The following is an 18,453-nucleotide window of genomic DNA, read 5'->3' as shown; positions in this document are numbered from 1 at the left end:
GGTATTATTATATTTATTTCCTTTTGTTTCACCAAAAATTTTCCACAGAAAAATGCCACACATATTAATCGACTATTATTACGAATTTTATCATTTTCAAAGACATCCAAACACACGTGAAACTTCCAGACAAATCTTCAGTTTGTCGTATGTAGCGCCATTTTTTGAAATAAAAAATTTGAATCAAATTGACTACGTAAACGCAATTTAGAATTTTTTTTCAAATTTTTTGTTTGTTTTTTTTTTATATCAAGAACTTAAATTAAAGGCTGGGCATAGCATACATTTGTGTTGTACAGGATTTGGCAACAACCCTGTATAATAATAACCACGAGTGACAACAAGTAGAGTCAGCGACAGAGTTGTACTTGCAGATTTTTATTGTAAAATTAAGTTTTAAATTTGTGGGGGGCTGTATAGAATGGAAGATCAAAGTAGAAATGCTAAAGTTCCTATAAGTGCCACATTCGAGGTCATGAAAACTATTATCAGCAAAAGAGATTGCTAAGGCTGGGAATATTTCCAGTTTTTTTACAAAAAATGGAGGGTGTTACATCAAAAGCAATGTGATATTTGAATTCAGCGAGCTTAGTTTTACCATTCTCCAAAGAGATAAAAAAAACTGAAGAATCAATTTTGTAGCAATATAATTGGTATTAAAAAAAATAAAAACAGGAAAATGAGGAATAATCTTTTAAGAATAACAATATCACATTTAAATTTAGCGGGCTTTGTGTTACCTTTATCAATGGGCCATAAAAACTACAATTTTGTAACTACGTTAAGTCGCATTCAACAAAATTCTGACAAAAATTAATTTCTTTGCAAAATCCAAAAAACGGTGAAAGGTAGAACAAAATCAATACCATATTTTAAATTCAGTAAACATAATTTTACCAATAATACCCTAAAGGACAAAAAAAATCTAAAATTTATAAGTTAAGTGCAAGTTTTGAGTTTGATTTTACATAAAAAATGTAACTCTTTCAACTTTGAGTCAAATTAGCTTCTGTTTAACAAATTTTTAGGTTTTAAACAAAAAAAATAGAGATAAGTAAGAGAAACCGACGTCATTTTTGAATTCAAAGAACATATAGGTTATTAGTAAAACCCAATTTCATCCACAGATAAAAAAAAAAGTATAATTTGGTTGTGTAGTGTGGTCATGCAGCTTATTGCGAATTTAGCTCAATCTCGAGGTAAATTAAAAAAGATCAAAATAATAATTAGTAGTCTTTAAAGGTCAATTTATAAATTTGAAGCAACGGTTGCCGCAGCCTCAACAGCTCAAAATTCCGTAAGTGCAGCAGTACTTAGAGGATTCTTAGCCGATTTAGAATTGGTGCAGTAGAGATGAGTTATTTTCTTGCAATAAGTACTAAAGAAAACAATTCTGATGATGTACAAGGTATGCATATATGCCAATGTAACTATTACAAAAAAAAGCAAAATTTTGGAATACCAAAATTTGAAACAACCTTGGAACATATACGAGGCTAAATTAAATTTTTGTTTGAGATATAATTCAATGTTAAAATGGCATGTGACTTAGTCAATGGCAATTGATGTTTTCTTTTTATACAATTGGAAACGCAATTTAGCTGACAGCGACATTATGTTAAATTTAATTTTTCTGAGCAAACACATTTGAAGCAATTTCCAACTAGAACGTTTTTTCGAATTAATTATTTTGCTTATTTTTTAGATAAGTATGGATGAGTTTGGTGTACTGTTACATAAAACGTTTTCTGAAAAACATTAAAAAGCACTTATTTTTCACCTTATTGCTGAATCGTGACATGTTGGCAATTGAAATTTTGATAAAAGTTTCTATAAATTTTATGTGCGTTTTATTTTGCATTTTATCACTGTGTACCGCTTTTTTATGTATTTGCACACCACATAAGAAATAACTTTTATTAAAAGGCAGTTTTTCTTTATTTAACACATATTATTTTATTAAAAGCTAATATAAAATAGATACATAGTATACAATACAAGTACATGAAGTTGAAATGGCTTATACCTTGTATGGAGCTTGTCCCACGTAATTACCTCTAAAAAACACTCATTTTATTAAAATTAAAATAAGAATGCAAAACTTACGCAGGTCCGTAATTGCAAACATACAACTTTTCGTACCAGAAACTTTTCCGGTACCACGTATAGCCACACCCGATGAGAGAAGTATCAGCCCAAACCACCTAAGCCCAATAATTTACACGTGACACTGAAATATCATCTTTACCTGAGTATAATGTCCAGTGACTCCACTTGAAAAATTTGGATATCTAAAGTCTTTGTGTTCATTAAACCAACGAAGGATAATTCCTTTCCAATCTGTTCCTTTTGCGTTTCCTGAAGACCCCGTCCATCCTAAATTTTGACCAACGGCGAACCGATCTATACATTAGAAATTACTCCTTTTCAAAATAAAAATAAAAATCGTGTTTTACCATCTCGCACTTTAGCGTGCTGAAATTCGCACGTGTTGGCAATTCTTTGTGCTTCTTTCGCTAATCTATCGTCCCATTTCTACAATTTCGTATAATTTGGTGTAGAAAACGATTTGAGTTACTTACGATGGTTTTTAAGTTTGTTCCTCGTGGCTGTCCTGGAACTTTTCCTTGGGAAATCAAAGACCGGAGGTGATTGTGGGTGTCCACTATTAGTGACTTTTCGGCGTTACTTACTTTGCTTTCTGTCGCATTATAAACGATTTGATAAAAATTAAAAAAATGTTTCAAACGAATTAATTTATTAACTCACCAAAAAGCTGGCCACATTTGGCGCTACACAGCGAAGCGCCGACGCTAAGAAGAACAACAACTAGGGCAAGATTCGCCATTTCTGGTGTAGTAATAACTAACTGGACTCATTGAACACCTCCAGTTTTATACCATGCGTCGTTTTCTTGGGATTTTCGCGAAATCCAACAGTAAACACTTTTGAAATGATAAAGATAGTGTCATAAAAGTTAAATGTGGTCGCATAATCTCCACCCGCACGTATGAGTTATTTCCTCTTTTACGCGCCCGGGAAATTATTTCTATTTTATTACTGCACAAAACTACACACGAACAATGGTGGATTTACTGTATTTTATCGCAAAAGCATGCGTTCGAAATCATACCACAAGGACGGCGTTCATTAATTCGTACAGTAGTTAGTCACAATGAGTACCTGCACATGATAACAAAAATTGGTATTGAACTACAAACGTGATTTGGTTGAGTCATTGTTATTGCTTTTAAGAAATAGTTTCGAAGAGTTTGTGAAAGAGGAAATTATGTTTATGAAAAACCTGCGGTTCGTTGGGCGTAGTTTGCAGATTGCAATTAGCGTAATCCTGATATGATAATATTAATTTGTAATTGCCCTGTTAAAAGAATAATTGGTGCACTTGCTCTCAAGAGGTCGTAAAATTCATTTTGTGCAATGCTATTTTTATCACCTAGTTTCTTTGTAATCGCAATTATTTAATGATTCATATCATGCGATACTACAAAGTGATTTAGACTGTTTTTCTATTTTTAATTACGCGTAAAAACCCTTCGTTCCATTATAAAGTACAAAACGATATTATTAAATATGTAAATGCGTAAATAGAATGACCGTTTTTTGCAAAGACGTATTATGCAAACAAAGCAAATCCAATTTCTCTGCAATCCACACAAATCATTTTTATTACCCTTTGCATCATTAAATAAAAAATTTACTGTAATTTGTGTCAATTTAGGTGAGCCTTATTTTCGACATGCTTTTTGTAATCGATACATGGATAAAGATCCATCGATTTGAACGTCAAAAACGATTACGGTAGCTCAATTTTTTCAAACAAATTTTGCAGTAAACCACTAAAAGCAGCTAAAAAAATTTGTTCACTTTTAATACAGCAAATTAAAGTCAAAATTGACTTAAAATCGGCTACAAATTAAAAAAAAATGGGATCAAATTTAGAAAATCTTAGCTACATTTCACTTATTTTTTTTGCTTCTAAATTTTATGTATTTGGAACTAAAATAAGCTTCCTAAAAACCAACGATATCTAACTATCTAATTCATCAAATATAATAAACACTAAATTTATAATTTAAATCAATATTTCGTCGTGGATTTTCCGTTTTTCTTATCTCAGCCAAACAATTTTTCATTTTACAGGAAATCGCTTAAACATAGCTTTCCCACTTCTTATAATAGCAAAGCTTCCACCTACTCATCCTGTCTTGCGAAATACCAGAAACAGTACGTAAAAGATCATCAGGGCGGACTCGGATGCATTTATTACAATTATTTTCGACCTTCATTACTACTGTTGTTATTTATGAAAAATATTTTTCAGTGCGCGGGTGCATTTACTGTCATTGAAATGAATGCTTCAGATTCACATTATATAATGCATCTTTTCCAACCTTGGCATACAATGTAAAAGTCTAATTTAAAATAATAATTATTCGTGCAGTATTATGTTGCAGATAATGACACGTTTAGTTGTCTTGCAGGTACAAAAACTTAAAACTCCAAATGATTCTTTTTTAAATTACAATAATTACTCATTTCGCATCGTATTTAAGACTCCAATTAAAATTAAAGCACAGTATATTAATGTTTGTGAAAGTGACAAAAACACAATGAATACTACAAACTGTTTATTACGTTGCTTCTCATTATTTTCAGTTCACGCAAGAATAACAAGAAGAATAACAAGGTTTTGCTGTAAATATTTCTATGTGAACAGTTAGCCGGGATGGTTATTTACGGAAGTCAGGAAATGTTGAGAATCCTTGAAATTCTGTAAAACTGCACAAAAAAAAAAACAATAAAATTACCCGTGTAAAAATCATTCAAAATCGGTGTAATTTACGACCTTTACTCACTCAGTTTATTTTTAAATATGCAATTAGATTCATGATTCCTTCGACCAAGGCTTGTATGGTGCCGATCCTTGAACGTTACCCCTAAAAAAATAACAATTCTTCCTCAATCATTAGAAAATGTGTTATAAATCATTACGCCGGTCCGTAATTGCACACTAGCAATTTATGGTATTTAAATTTTCCTTTTGTTTTAAAGTGTGTGTATCCACAACCAACGTATTTCGTGCCCGACCAGATCACCTTCAATGGTATGAATCAAACAGTTGCGAATGAATACAATAAAATTACTTGAGTGTAATGTCCAGTCTTGCGAGTATACTTCGGGAAATGATAAAACCTGTGCTCGTTGATCCACGAGTATATTGCAGCTGTTACATTCACCCCTTTCACATGTGCTGTGGATGACCATTCGTATAAATTTTGACCCACGGACCATCGCGCTGAAATTTTCCATTTATATTAACTCATTTGCATACATTATCATGTACCATCCTTCACTTCCACGTGTTTGAATTTGCACGTATTGGCAATTTTCTGAGCTGATTTTGCGAGACGGCTATCCCATTTCTGGAAATGTTAATTCATGTTTAGATTTTAGCGCGGCGGTGACGGTTTAGTTACCAAATGTGGGATTTTGAGAGCTCTCGGTTGTCCATTAACTTGACCCTTTTCAAGAGCCTTGCGTATGCGGTTATGCGCTTTCAGAATTAAAGATCTCTCGGCGTGGTTGAATTTGCTCTCTGGAATAATAATACTTACACGTGCTTAGGTGGGTTCTAAGTAGACGTCTTGCTTACCTATTATATTTTTTTTGCAACTCGAGGAGGTAGATAAAGGAAGAAAGATGGCCAAAAGAAGGCAAATTACGACGAATTTTAACATTGTGGGAAAGTGATGAGTTGGGAACTTAAAAATACGAGAAATTCAGCAGTTCGGTGTTTATACTTATTGCCAAATCAAATCTTATCGAAGACAAATAGCACTATCTGACTACCTGACTACCAAAAACACATTCAATTAATCACTACCGGTGAGATCGTTGAATGGAATTTTCGCAACAAAAAAATTAAATACGTTTATTATGGCTATAATAACACTGTGTAACAAAATTTTACAAAAGTCATATAATTTACTGTTTTATTTTAAGTTAATCTAGTTGCAATTTGGCTCTTTTTTAAAGAATATAAATAGGCAATGAATTAAAAATTCAAAATACAATTTTTGTTCCTTTCCTTTTTGTTAGCAAATGGAAAATAACAGCAACTCAAAAAAGCAGTTAGTGAAATGGTCTTGAAGTTCTTCAGATACTGGGATTTGTAAATGTTATTGACTTCAAAGACTCACAGATACCATGTCTTTCGACTCGATTTCCACAAATTTGAACCCTTGACATAACTGATTTGGAAATTTTAATGCCAAAATAGACCAAAATGCTTCCCAAAGTTTCGTCGCGAAAATTATTTTGGGTTTCACTTATTTATTTGTTATATAACACCCCCTTACTTAGATAAACAGATCCGCAAATAAATTACATTGTCATCTTGTTCTCACTTTTTTAATTCGCAGTGAGGAAAACAGCGAAAACAGAAATTTTGATTTTTTTTTGTCTCAATATAACGACATTTTGACAAAACCAATGATGGTATATCAAAAAGTCCGTCAATCTCTAACGATAAATACAAAAAAAAATAACATCATAATTTTTGTTACATAGTGGAATCCGTCTATAAAAATGTATAGCCGAAAATACAAAACTTGTAGCTTTATATTCGTCATAATTCTATGACCCGAGTTCTTAGAAGAAAAAAAAATCTAATACTCCTAAAACTTCCAAAAAACCTAAAAATTCGAGAAATAGTCGCCAAGTCAATAAAACAATTACTTTTTTATTTCAATACACTAAACCAACTTCACTTAATAGCTATAAGGTACATATAAACAAAAATACAAAATAACTAAACATCATTTTTCTGTGACTGCTGCTGCTCCAACAACTGCGCCAAAGACTGCGGCCCTTGCCCTGTAAATAAAGAATGTTGCGGCAATTGATTAGGCTGGTTATCCTGCTTTGGGTTCCGCAACTGTCCTACTAAATTCGGTGCCCAAGTGTTGGTATTAAAAAGAGAGTACCCAGGCGTATGAGTAGAGTTCTGCATGAAGTTGTTTTCATGCGAAGGCTAAAAATTGAACGTTTTTACTGAATTTGACTCTTCTTAACTTACGTTAACTCCTCGTCCTGTCGACTCTTTCAACATTGTTTGCCTCATTGACATCCCGTGGCCGCTATCAAAATTCGTATTGTTTTCCAGAAAGGTGTTTCTCCCGAAATTATTCCAGGGGGAATTAAACATGTCACCCCCGGCTTGGTTGGTTTGTCCCTTACTGTAGTCTTGCATGTACCCTGAATTATTACCGAACGAATAATTCATTGGAAAGTCGTTCCTCGGATAGTTCTGTTGCAAATTATTAGACGGCCACCACGACGAATTCGGTACGGATTCATCCCTCTGGACGCCGTACGAGTTGAACTGGTACTGCGGTACCACTCTTGGATGCACAGTCGGATTGAAGGTACTCCCAGGTCCGAAACTCCCTTTATTATTAGTGTTATGAAACAAGGATTGGGAATTCGAAGGATACACCATTGGAGGTGGTACCGGTTTCGGGGGCGGCGGAACGTCAGTTTTCGGAAAAACGAAATTATTCGGTTGATTGAGATTAGGCGGCGGCTTTGTTACATTCCGCAGTGTGTTTAAATAGTCAGGTTGAGTCGGGGGCGGAATTGGGAACGCCGGATGGTTTTGATTGAAAGATTGGGTACGAAGAGAAGGATTGAAATTAGATGAAGACGAAGGAATAGGTTTAGAATCAAAAACCACGAGTTTATTATCCTTATCTTTGATTTCGTCGACGTTAAACTTGACCTGGAATTTTAACAAGGAGACAAAATTGGTGCTATTGTTATATTTTCAACGTTGGTACATTTGTGGCTCAGACAACGCACTCACCTGTTTGTTTTCTTCTAATTTCTTGAAAATTGATTGAAGAGCGATGTTTTGTTTTGACCTTTTAATTTTTAAAGTATCTTTTTTGATGGTGGATGGAGTGGAGGGGCTCAAGTCTGACATCAAGTTAGACTCGCCTGTGGATAAGAATTCTCGTTCTTCGCGAGACTTCTCTAAAGAGCCTTGCGGTTTCAAAATACCACCGCGTTTCTCTAAACCTTAAACAAACATATTTACTGATAAAAATTATGCAACTAGGGAATCTAAATTTGCACAAGTAAAAATGTGCTACTTTTTGTCCTCGTTACATAATACTAGTATACCTTTTTTATTTGAAATAATGGCCACGTCTGTGATGTGGAACGACTTCATTTCTTCCAACAAATCGTTCGTAGGATCCGGTTGCATGCAACCTGGTTCAAAAGAAACATTCCCTTCATCTTCAGTCCTGAAAAACGTAATCTAGAAACATATTTTTTGTGCTTTAAACCCACTTTGTTATTAATTTCGCATTGTTAACGTCTAATTCGCTGACGAACAATCCGAAATCCAGCAGTTTTCTCATCCTGATCAGTTTTTCCGTTTTTTCGTCAACCGCGTCTTCCTCTTTAAAATTAAGTTCTTTGAAGTTTTTCAACAGAGGCCGGAATCCTTGGAGTATTTTGTCTTCAAAAAGAGGCGTGTTCGTATCTGAAGCGAACATAATGAAACTCAGAATACTCTAATAAATACGAACTTACATTTTGAGTGATCAAAGTCTTTCAAAAATGGTTGCACGTTGTTTAGGAGTTTACACAGACTCGGCCAAATCTGTAGTCTATTGGTAAAAACGACCTCTTGAAGAACGTCAGGTTCGTTTCTTATCCAGTAAGTTAACAATTTCACTGAAAAATAAATCCCATAGAGTAAAAACTGAAAACTGTTTAGCATGTCCGCTTTATTACCCGCAGGAAGAGCATAATAATCCAACAAACTCTCGTCATTCTTCAGAGTATGAACAGGAATCAAAAAAGCGCTGAGCGACCCCGCTAAAAGATCCAAAATGTGTTGCCTCACATCTTTTTCATCCTGAGTCAACTCATCTCTTAAACTCGTAGAAGTGACGTGTTTCAGTGCGTACAAGTTAATCGCCGTGATTTTGATGAGTTTTTCGCTGGTGAAACTCTGTGTTGCGACGAGGGCAGTCATTGTGGAGTTCAAACTTTTGACGCCTAACTCTGCTTGGTTTAGATCTGTGGCAGTGTGAAGCAGAGCATGGGTGCATAGGAATATCTGGATGAACTCGTTTACTGTGATCTTGCTGTAGACTTTATCTAAAGGACTCTCTTTGTCAATGGCTAAGTTCAAAGTGCTTAGGAGGTTTGTTGTTGATGCTGGGAAAGGATTTTTGACGGCAATGCCTCTGATGTAGTAAAAAACTGTAGATAGTTTATCCCCCTGACTGGCTTCCAATAGAGCCAACTGATTATATGGGTGCCCACTAGTTGGAGAAACTAATATAGCTTGTCTGTGAAAAACAACATTACAGAACTGAAGCGACGTAATTTCGATTTTACTTGTAAAAGTTTTCCGCTTGTTTTCTTTGATTTCTGTACCTAGCGATATCACCTAAGTGTACTAAACAGTACTGACAAATATAAACGCATGACGACGACTGGGGCAGATTTAGATCTGCAGAAAGAGTGGTTTCTCCATAACAGTTTCCACGTCTTCTAAAAGGCAAGTCAATATCAAAAACATTACACAGTTCGTGTAAAAGAGTCAGATAAAAGCCCGACGCGGCTTCTAAACACCACGTTAACAAAGCCTGACACTCAGATCGCCGTGCATTCTAAAAAATCTCATATAAAACACTTCTTAATGTGACTAAATCATACTTTTTTATCACGAGTCAGTTCCTGTAAAACCGAAATATGATTCTTAAAACCAATGTTCCACAAATCTTGTTCTACTTTCTTATCAAGAGCATATTCTAAGTCTAGTACAAGTGCTTGATGGTAAATTGTTTGCAGTTTTTGCTGGTCTGTCCATGCCTGGGCGTCTGATAACAAATCGCTTTTCTTCAATACACGAGTTTTCAAATCTTCGGCTTGCCTGAAACAATTTTACAGGAAAAAAATAATAATAAAGAAAATGTTTACTTGAGTATTTGAACTGCGGCTTTGTAACCCATTTTTAGTGGTGTTCTCAAGATTTACGGTCACGCAGACTCGTCGCATATCATAGAAAGTGAAAGGCACATCACTAAATCATTTATAAATCATTAAATAACTAAAAATGTAGAGAAAAACTCCAGTTTTGAGGTTAAATTGATTACTTTGACATGTGTCAGTCACTGTTTTTTGAGCTTGCGCAGTGTGCAGACATTTCACTAAATAACGTGTTTTTATTGGTTGAATTGTGATGAAACGACATTGCCAATGTGACGCAAACAAAATGTAAAAAGATTAAAATTTCAAACTTCGAACTCTCGAGTTCAGATTAAGGGTCTACGCTACGCATATACCCGTATATGGCTTACGATTTTTCGTTTTTGAAGCGCATTTTGGACTTTGAAAAATCGCTCGACCTCTGTATGTATGCGTCTCAGGTAGAGCTATGGAGTAAGGTCACTAGATCAAAGTGTCTGTTTTATAAGGTACCGCTGTTAGTTTTCAGTGCGCAATTCAAGAGAGACAGACATAGTCCATAAATCAATGGGTTAGAACGAGACGCAAGATTCTAGGGAATTGTCATAAAATTGTTGACGTAAAATTTGTCATTGACAAAATTTAAGGTTATCTTAAATTTATTTGTTTAAAATACACTTAAATTAACCGTGGGTACAAAAAGAAAATTGGTTCCAACATTATAACAGACTATGTGAATACGTAAGAGGTGAGCGAACCGACATTAGAACCGATTCCATTTTAGCACGTTAAGGAGGTGCAACACTCAGAAACGGTCTCGGACTTCAAGCACTGTCTTTTCTAATCTCCAACGATTCGACCTGTATGCAGTAACGCCCTAATTAGAATATGCTATTAGCACTTATTATATTGTAGCTTCTCCCGACGATGTAGTAACAATGATGAGATGTTAAAGTAACTGAGAGAAAGCATTGCACAAATGGAAGTAGCAAGTACATGAGCAGAAAATGAAGTACATGAGATATTTTAAAGGGGCTACTAAGAAGAAAGAATTTACAAGTTTGAAGAAGTAGACATGTTTAAGATCTTGAATGAGTTTATGCAAAACAACTGCAACAAAATGAATGAATATCAAGAACAAATATTAAGGTTATGTTAAAATTATTTACTTAAATCACCCTGAAATACAAAATTACATCTATTTTTAACACTACAGGAGACCATTTGAATGCGTTTAAGGACCTTCGTAGGCCACATTAAACTATAGAACCAGTTTTGCATATCTTATGTATATTTCATGTCCCATTGCATTTTCAGTTTTCACATTCATTATGAGGAAGTAGCAGCGCCTTCAAACCAACCATCTTCTGCCGCTCATGTTGAAAGCGATGGTGTGTCTTCCTCATGTGACTGTGTATCTGCACTGTTCAAGTGATGAGTGCAATGACTGTGTCTTGTCCACCTGCTAGTTTATGAGGCCCCGCTGTTACATTAAGGATAGCAGTCAGTTGGTCCTACAACACATTTTGAGAACGTTTACCGTTGAGGCCGATATACTTACACTTTACAATATCATTGCTTGTGTTTTAGGCATTTGAAATAATATTTCTGTCCATAACGCAGGTTTTGTGATGTACCACATGTGAGTGGTCTTGCTTCTTCCATTTTCTTGCCCATAGATTTGATTTTCAACTCATAATAACAATAAGATGAACGAGTTATTCGCCTGAATGCAACAAGTTCATGTTGGTATTGGGGCTATTGAAACACAAAAGCGATTGAAGACAAATTGGGGGAACATTATTTAAATTTAGTTCACGGAATTCGTAAACTAACAGGTACAAAATTCCATAATCTTATAAGAAGTACTCAAGGGTTCATATACAAAAACCAATTTTAGTATTCCCCCATTACGTACTGCTTAACCAATGTCACAATGATTGTCGGCTTCGATAGGGCTTCCATCTACCTTCTATTTGGAGTTTTCTGAAATTTGTGGAAAGTCGTCGTACATAAAACATCAAATAGTATTTACTTACGGCGGAGGAAACGAATACACCATAACGATTCGTGTTGAGAAATCGCACATTCAAACCATTTTATTACAAACGATATTTGACAAGAATTGACAGTTCATAAAGCAATGTGTCCACACAAACAACATTTAAATTTAGTGCGCATGTAGAGATAGACAGAAGATATCGTTGTCTTTCTTTTTGTCACTAACAGCGGTACCTTATAAAACAGACAATTTGATCTAGTGACCTTACTATGGAGGTGACATCTTCGAATTTTGAAAAAGTGAAAAATTTGACTTTAATTAATTAAAAACTGAAATTCCCATTTTTCGTTTTTAAGGAATATGAAGCAACCTACGAAGTTAAAAAAAATACCAACATGTGGAGAATTAAAACCTCTATGGAGGTGACATTTTTGTTTTTGTCATTATGCTATAATTTTGAAGTTATTAATAAAAAAACAAATCAAAAATAGGCAACCAACAGTACAACTAACGCAAATTATCTTATGCAAATCTCATGATTTACGACCGCTCACTAGGGGGTCACTGACGTTCCGCCCAATTGTAATAAACTGCTATCGGGTAAAAGCAGGTAAAGACCCAACTGGTCGCTCTCGGCAACAAATATCGAAGGTACTTGTAGCTAGTGTATTGAGAAATAATATTTTATTATCTCTGATACAGGGTCCGGCAACATTTGTGGTCACCCCCAAAATTGTCTTAGAGATAAAATTTTAAAAATTTACATACTCTAATGGATAATCGAAGAAGCTCTAAAAGATGACGCAAAAACTTGTTCTTTATCACCGATAGTTTTGGCGTCGCGACGCCTTAAAAGTGTAATTTTTATCTATTTGTGAGGGTTTTTGGAACCATTCAATATATATATATATATATTTTAATATAAATGTGTTAAAAATATTTAAGTAATTAAGGCAGTAAACCTTCATATTAATCCTGACATTGTAAATAATTCTTTAGCGATGGTAGGGAGCAAAGGTATCTTCAACTGCGACAACGCAATTTTACGCCACTGATTTAAAATCGGGCCCTAAGTTCTTATTTTTCAATGTAAATAATTAACTATTTCTATTTAGTATCCAAAAAGTGCAACAATCAACGTTAATCAAAATTGAAGTGACTTGTAAAAAATTGATGTAGTTTGCCACTGTCCGTCATAGTTTTAAAAACTAACTTGTTAAAACAGCAAATTATGCTCAGTTACATTAAATTTAAGATGAAGCTGGTCACAGTTATGTTAAAAAAACAATTCGCGAGTATTTACGCAAAAACTCAAACATCGCTAAAAATTACTCTTCTAACGCATCGCAAATTTTTGCTTTAGATTGTTAAGCTTGATAAAGCGAATGCAAAATTGCAAATATTTATTTTTGAAACTAAAAACGATTTTGAGGGTGATTATTACTGTTGCCGGACTCGGTATAATTCACTGTTTTTCACACAAAATTTTGTTATTTACGCATTAATTTTACATTTCGTATTTTCCAGTTTGAAATTAGAAGACCTTTTTTCCGCAATTATAAAATGTGTATTATTGGGAACATTTTCTATTTCAAAAACTTTATCCGATAATTCTGACTTAAAACCGCTACTTACATTTTTACTTTCGGAACTATTCCTAATATTTTTCATCACCGTTTTTTAATAAAATTGTTGGCTCAAATCTTGGTGTTGATAAAAATTATCAAAAACACAATTTATTCCCAAACACCAAATTTTGTCAAAAACTGCTGACGTGCAAGTTTGATAAAAGCAACTGACCAACTTTAATCGACAAAACTCTAGAAATTTAAAAAAGTAGGTACATTGATTTACAAGTCGAGCACAGTCAAAAACACAAGTATCCAAAGATTGAAAGAATTTAAATATTTTTTCAAGATATTTATTTATAGGTTTTCCGAAATACATTTTTAATTGCTTTTAAAATTCGTATAATTAAACTACTAAGATGGCCCCTTGAGAACACAGCTACTTTTTAAGAAAAACACCCCGATTTTCAAGGGTTAACAGAAAAGCAGAAAAATCGTGAAAAGACTCCCGTTTTTAAGGTATATTTTAAAATTAACATTTTTTAAAGAATTTGTCCGGTTTTTCCAACTCTTTTTTAAAAAAGTCAAAATTTTAAGAAGTATATCCTGTTTTATCAAACGTGAATACGGTTTCGTACAAACAAATTTCCCTTTTAAAAACATTTAAAATTAGGAATTTTACCTTGTTTTCAAAGATTTTACTCTGTTTTGAATTTTGTACTAGTAGGCCCCCTCAGAACACAACACATTTTTAATGCTTTTAGCCTGGTTTTCAAACTAACTTGAAAAGTTAAAGTTTTTAAAGAATTTGACCGGTTTTTCGAAGTCACCCTTTTTTTAAAAAGTCAACATTCCAAGGAAAATACACCGTTTTTTCAAACAAGAATACGGTTTGGTCCAAACAAATTTCTCTTTCAAAAACACTTAAAATTCGTCTTTTTACCCTGTTTTTCTGTTGGACTACTTCAGAACAAAAATGAATACGGTTTTGGCCTGGTTTTCAAAGTAGCTTTTAAAAAGTTAAATTTTTTAAAGAAATTGCCCGGTTTTTCGAAATACTTTGTTTTTTAAGCAGTTTAGTCCTATTTTAACAGTCTTCTTAATTAAAAGATAAAATTTGCCTTTTTTGCTCAGTTTTTCTATGGAGCCACTTCAGCACACATATGAATATGGTTTCGGCCAAGAAAAGTTACAATTTAAATATACTTAAAATTCGTCTTTTGTCCTGTTTTCAAAGATTTTACCCTGTTTTGAATTTTGTACTAGTAGGCCCTCTCAGAACACTTTGTTTTTAATGCTTTTACTCTGGTTTTCAAAAGTTTTTAAAAAGTTAAAATTTTTAAAGAATTCGCTCGGTTTTTCGAAGTCACCCTTTTTAAAAAAGTCAAAATTTTAAGAAATATATCTTGTTTTATCAAACGTGAATACGGTTTCGGCCAAGAAAAGTTACCATTTAAAAATACTTAAAATTCGTCTTTTTACCCTGTTTTTTCTGTTGGGCTACTTCAGAACAAAAATGAATACGGTTTCGTTCAAACAAATTTCGGACAAAATCTCCATGAGCGAAGCGAATTTCCCTTTCAAAAACACTCAAAATTAGAGATTTTACCTTTTCAAGTATATTTTTCAGACTTTCCCTTGTTTTTAAAAAAGTTAAAAGTTGAAGGTACTTATTTTTTATTCAAACATACATTTTTTTAAGTTAATACACTATATGTTGAAACAATAAGTAGTTAAATATATGATATATTCTAACTTAGATTATTATGCCTAGTTTTCTTAGTCATTTTCCTATTTTCTATGCATTTTTTTCAACAAAAACCCGTATTTCTAGCAAAACATCAAAAAACAACATTGAACTTTAATCGATAAAACTCTAGAAATTTAAAAAAGTACATTGATTTACAAGTCGAGCCCAGTCAAAAACACAAGTATCCAAAAATTGAAAGAATTTAAATATTTTTTCAAGGTATTTATTTATAGGTTTTGGGTTTTACAGTCTTTTCTTGAAATGAAAATTGTGGTGTTAGCTTCGACATATTTGAAAGCTAATTGTCTTATTGGTAACCTATAAAATCCACCGGTAGCAGGTAAGATTAGAGACGAGGATCATTGTGTAAAATTCGTACAATTAAAGACACAAGTGGATTCAGATTTTTTAAAAAATAGTTTTTTTGCATAATAACATTAAACGCCAATTTTGCTTTTGCTGAGTGGTTCTGGCTTAAAAAATATTAATTAGGGTATTAATTAGGTATTTTTATTGATTAGTGAGATGTATTATTATGAAGAGTTAACTTTTAAATCACAGAAAACAACAGAGTCTAAAAGGTCCAAAAACTCATGTGTCAGGTAAAAGGTTTGGTTAAAAAAAAAAAATGCGTTTTTCTCAAATAAAAATATTAAAATAATAAGTAATTTTAAAATTTCCCCGGCGACCAGTGAGGAAAAATTTTGGATCACATTTACGAAAATTACATTTTTCAATTAAAAAAACATTCTTCCATTACGTACTATGGGAACTGGAAATTTGGGGATTTTATACATACATTTTCCATTAATTGAAAAAAAATTACGCCCGTAAAATTTTTGTCTACTAGAACCAGAAATTTCACAAGCTCAAAACGCAGAGAAACTCAAATCCTGATATTTTAACTCATCTTTCGTCCAACACGAATTTATTGTTCCAACCGCTGGGTTTCTTAAGAAATGTGCAGGTCAAGCGACCGTTTCCATAAAGTTTATGATTCCCTCATTACCAAATCCTCGGTAATCCCTTTTGGCAGCTGTCAATCAAAGGTGTTGTTAAAGTTGCATACTTTTCAAACACGAAATTTTCGGGCAGGCTCGTAGACCCTTAAACTAAAAAAGTTCAATAAACTTGTTTAAAAATAGTTTAGTTTAGACAATTTTACTAATTTTTTTAAATAATACATTTGATCAAAACTACAAACATTTTTTTTAGAAGTCCTTATACATATTGATTTGTATTCTTCTTTGTCTTTTTTATTTATAAAAACTAAAATGTTATCTTTTTTTTTCTTATGTTACCTTATGTTTTTGTTGTTGCAGGTTAGTTTTTTCAAACATAAAAATTTAGAGAAAACGGGTTTCTTTTGAAGCACATACTTTAAATCACTTTATAATTTTAACTAGCTATTAAATGGTCTTAATAATTAGGAAATATGTACTAAGCTGCTTCTGCTACTACGCAAAAATTTGGAAAAAACTTGTATTGTAGTCTTATAACTTACTCAATTATTTAGTAAGACACGGCACAACTTTAAAAAACTTCTCGCTAGTGAGTTACGTCAGGTGATTATTCAATAGCTGCTAACAATAATGATTATATTATTTTCGTTTAGAATTTTAATATGTAACTTCATAATTAGTATTTTTTGTGCTGTTCTCAGACATACAAGAGATTTAAGTACATATTGCGTTTTTTATTTCATTTTGATTCCGGAATTCAGAAGAATAAAAAAATGTCACCATTTTTACAATGTAAAATTTTTCAAGGGCTCTAATATTGTTCCCTCAGCTTTTTCCCAGAAATATTTACATTTACATTTAAATATAAAATGGTAAAACATTTTAAGCTATCGAAAAAATTTGGGATTTGAGTACAGAAATCTTTTATATGTATCTTCTATACAATTCAATTTTTTTTTTAATTCGACATGCAATTGACATAATCTGATTGATGTAATCCGGAATTTTAGCGAAAAACCAAATAAATGATAAAACTACAATTATCTGCTGCATGAATGAACAACTTCAGAAAACACATTTGTTATGTTATAAAACATAATCAGCAAAAGACAGTAGAATCTATTATAAAGCAAACTTCTTATTAGACTAAGATACATGCAGTAGACTTACGACTATCCAAAATCGTGATCCGAGAATGTTTCGAATAATCAAAATTTCGGAAAAAAACGACAGTTATAATTTTAAAACATCGAAGATATTTATTTAGCTGTGGTACACAGAAGTGTTTAAAGTTGTTATTTCTACTTTTTGTTACAATGTTCCTCTATATCCTGGCTGCGCTGTTCTATGATTTTTATGCTGTTTGAAAAGCTTTTAGAGCACTTAGTTGTGAAAACTGCGATGACTTCTTTGTCGATAATACTATTAATTTGAGCTAGCAACTTTATTGTCTGCACTAGCTAGCTGTAGATCTAGACACAATTCTAAAATATTTTTGCTAAGCTAGATAAAACGGCAGAATTTAAAACCAAAATCATTAAAGTTAATTTTCGGATAATCAAAGGTCTACTGTAGACACACTTTTCTAAACAAATACGACTGTTTATCCTAAATTTTTTCTCTACAACATGTTAAAATTGAATAATAAGAAAATGGCTTTTTTTCATAATGCACTATTTTTCATAGTGCATCACCAAAATTGTTCCGATCACTTTTTTTTAGTTGTTATATTATTGCTAAAATTTTGTCTAGAATTTGTAAACTGTTTTGTAAAAAAGCTCTATCAAAAGTGCGTAGAAAACTTGTTACACGCAGTCGTTAAATTGAATTTTCAAGAAATGAACTGGCAATTGCAAAATTTTTGTTCACGGATTTTCTCATGTACTTCTTCTTTCTTTACCACGCTGCGTCAACTTGGAAAATTATCAAGAAGTGTCTCAATAACTCGACTTCTGAAACGGACGTACGGACATAAAACTACTCCTTTTTTAGCTCGTGTTCTGTGCTTTTATAATTCTTGGAGAACATAAAGCTGTCAAACTTTTTGGTTTTATTTTGCAGATGTTTACTACTGTTAAGTCTTTTCTCATGTTCTCGATAAATCAATAAACTTTGATACTTTGATAAAATTTAATTTGGTCGTCTGACAACTACGAGCTT

General features: G+C 32.9%; 3 protein-coding genes and 1 long non-coding RNA gene across 5 annotated transcripts; 1 reads left to right on the top strand and 3 right to left on the bottom strand.

Annotated features, from left to right (window-relative positions):
- Positions 1-1,930: 1,930 nt before the first annotated feature.
- Positions 1,931-3,090, bottom strand: LOC148173097 (venom allergen 3-like). The gene is made up of 6 exons (XM_088039160.1): positions 2,770-3,090; positions 2,583-2,701; positions 2,457-2,535; positions 2,249-2,403; positions 2,107-2,204; positions 1,931-2,057 (listed from the first exon to the last, which is right to left on the bottom strand). The coding sequence occupies exons 1-6, from the start codon at positions 2,846-2,848 to the stop codon at positions 2,021-2,023; spliced, it is 567 nt and encodes a 188-aa protein (XP_087895286.1). The 5' UTR covers positions 2,849-3,090; the 3' UTR covers positions 1,931-2,020.
- Positions 3,091-4,636: 1,546 nt separating this feature from the next.
- Positions 4,637-5,821, bottom strand: LOC148173096 (venom allergen 3-like). Its single transcript, XM_088039333.1, has 7 exons — positions 5,675-5,821; positions 5,499-5,617; positions 5,366-5,444; positions 5,166-5,317; positions 5,014-5,117; positions 4,878-4,958; positions 4,637-4,800 (listed from the first exon to the last, which is right to left on the bottom strand). The coding sequence occupies exons 1-6, from the start codon at positions 5,757-5,759 to the stop codon at positions 4,907-4,909; spliced, it is 591 nt and encodes a 196-aa protein (XP_087895459.1). The 5' UTR covers positions 5,760-5,821; the 3' UTR covers positions 4,637-4,800; positions 4,878-4,906.
- A 922-nt stretch (positions 5,822-6,743) lies between these two features.
- On the bottom strand, positions 6,744-10,253 carry LOC148173095 (nonsense-mediated mRNA decay factor SMG7-like). The gene is made up of 10 exons (XM_088039446.1): positions 10,024-10,253; positions 9,760-9,976; positions 9,439-9,713; positions 8,827-9,389; positions 8,623-8,766; positions 8,377-8,572; positions 8,206-8,330; positions 7,886-8,100; positions 7,100-7,801; positions 6,744-7,054 (listed from the first exon to the last, which is right to left on the bottom strand). Exons 1-10 carry the CDS (start codon positions 10,053-10,055, stop codon positions 6,833-6,835), a joined length of 2,691 nt encoding a protein of 896 aa, XP_087895572.1. The 5' UTR covers positions 10,056-10,253; the 3' UTR covers positions 6,744-6,832.
- A 119-nt stretch (positions 10,254-10,372) lies between these two features.
- LOC148173094 (uncharacterized) lies at positions 10,373-12,000 on the top strand. 2 transcript variants are annotated; one of them, XR_015770291.1, is made up of 4 exons: positions 10,380-10,485; positions 10,534-10,873; positions 10,927-11,849; positions 11,912-12,000. It is a non-coding gene; the product is annotated as an uncharacterized LOC148173094 (long non-coding RNA). The 2 variants fall into 2 exon arrangements; XR_015770290.1 differs by lacking the exon at positions 11,912-12,000 and having other exon boundaries at positions 10,373-10,485; positions 10,927-11,284.
- The last annotated feature ends 6,453 nt before the right edge of the window (positions 12,001-18,453 follow it).

The sequence above is a fragment of the Gnatocerus cornutus genome, chromosome 6 (genome assembly GCF_029298725.1).
Source record: "Gnatocerus cornutus isolate USDA-ARS CGAHR chromosome 6, icGnaCorn1.1, whole genome shotgun sequence".
In the NCBI taxonomy this organism is placed as follows: domain Eukaryota; kingdom Metazoa; phylum Arthropoda; class Insecta; order Coleoptera; family Tenebrionidae; genus Gnatocerus; species Gnatocerus cornutus.
The sequence above is the reverse complement of the archived record's forward strand: the minus strand, read 5'-3'. Positions and strand labels throughout refer to the sequence as shown.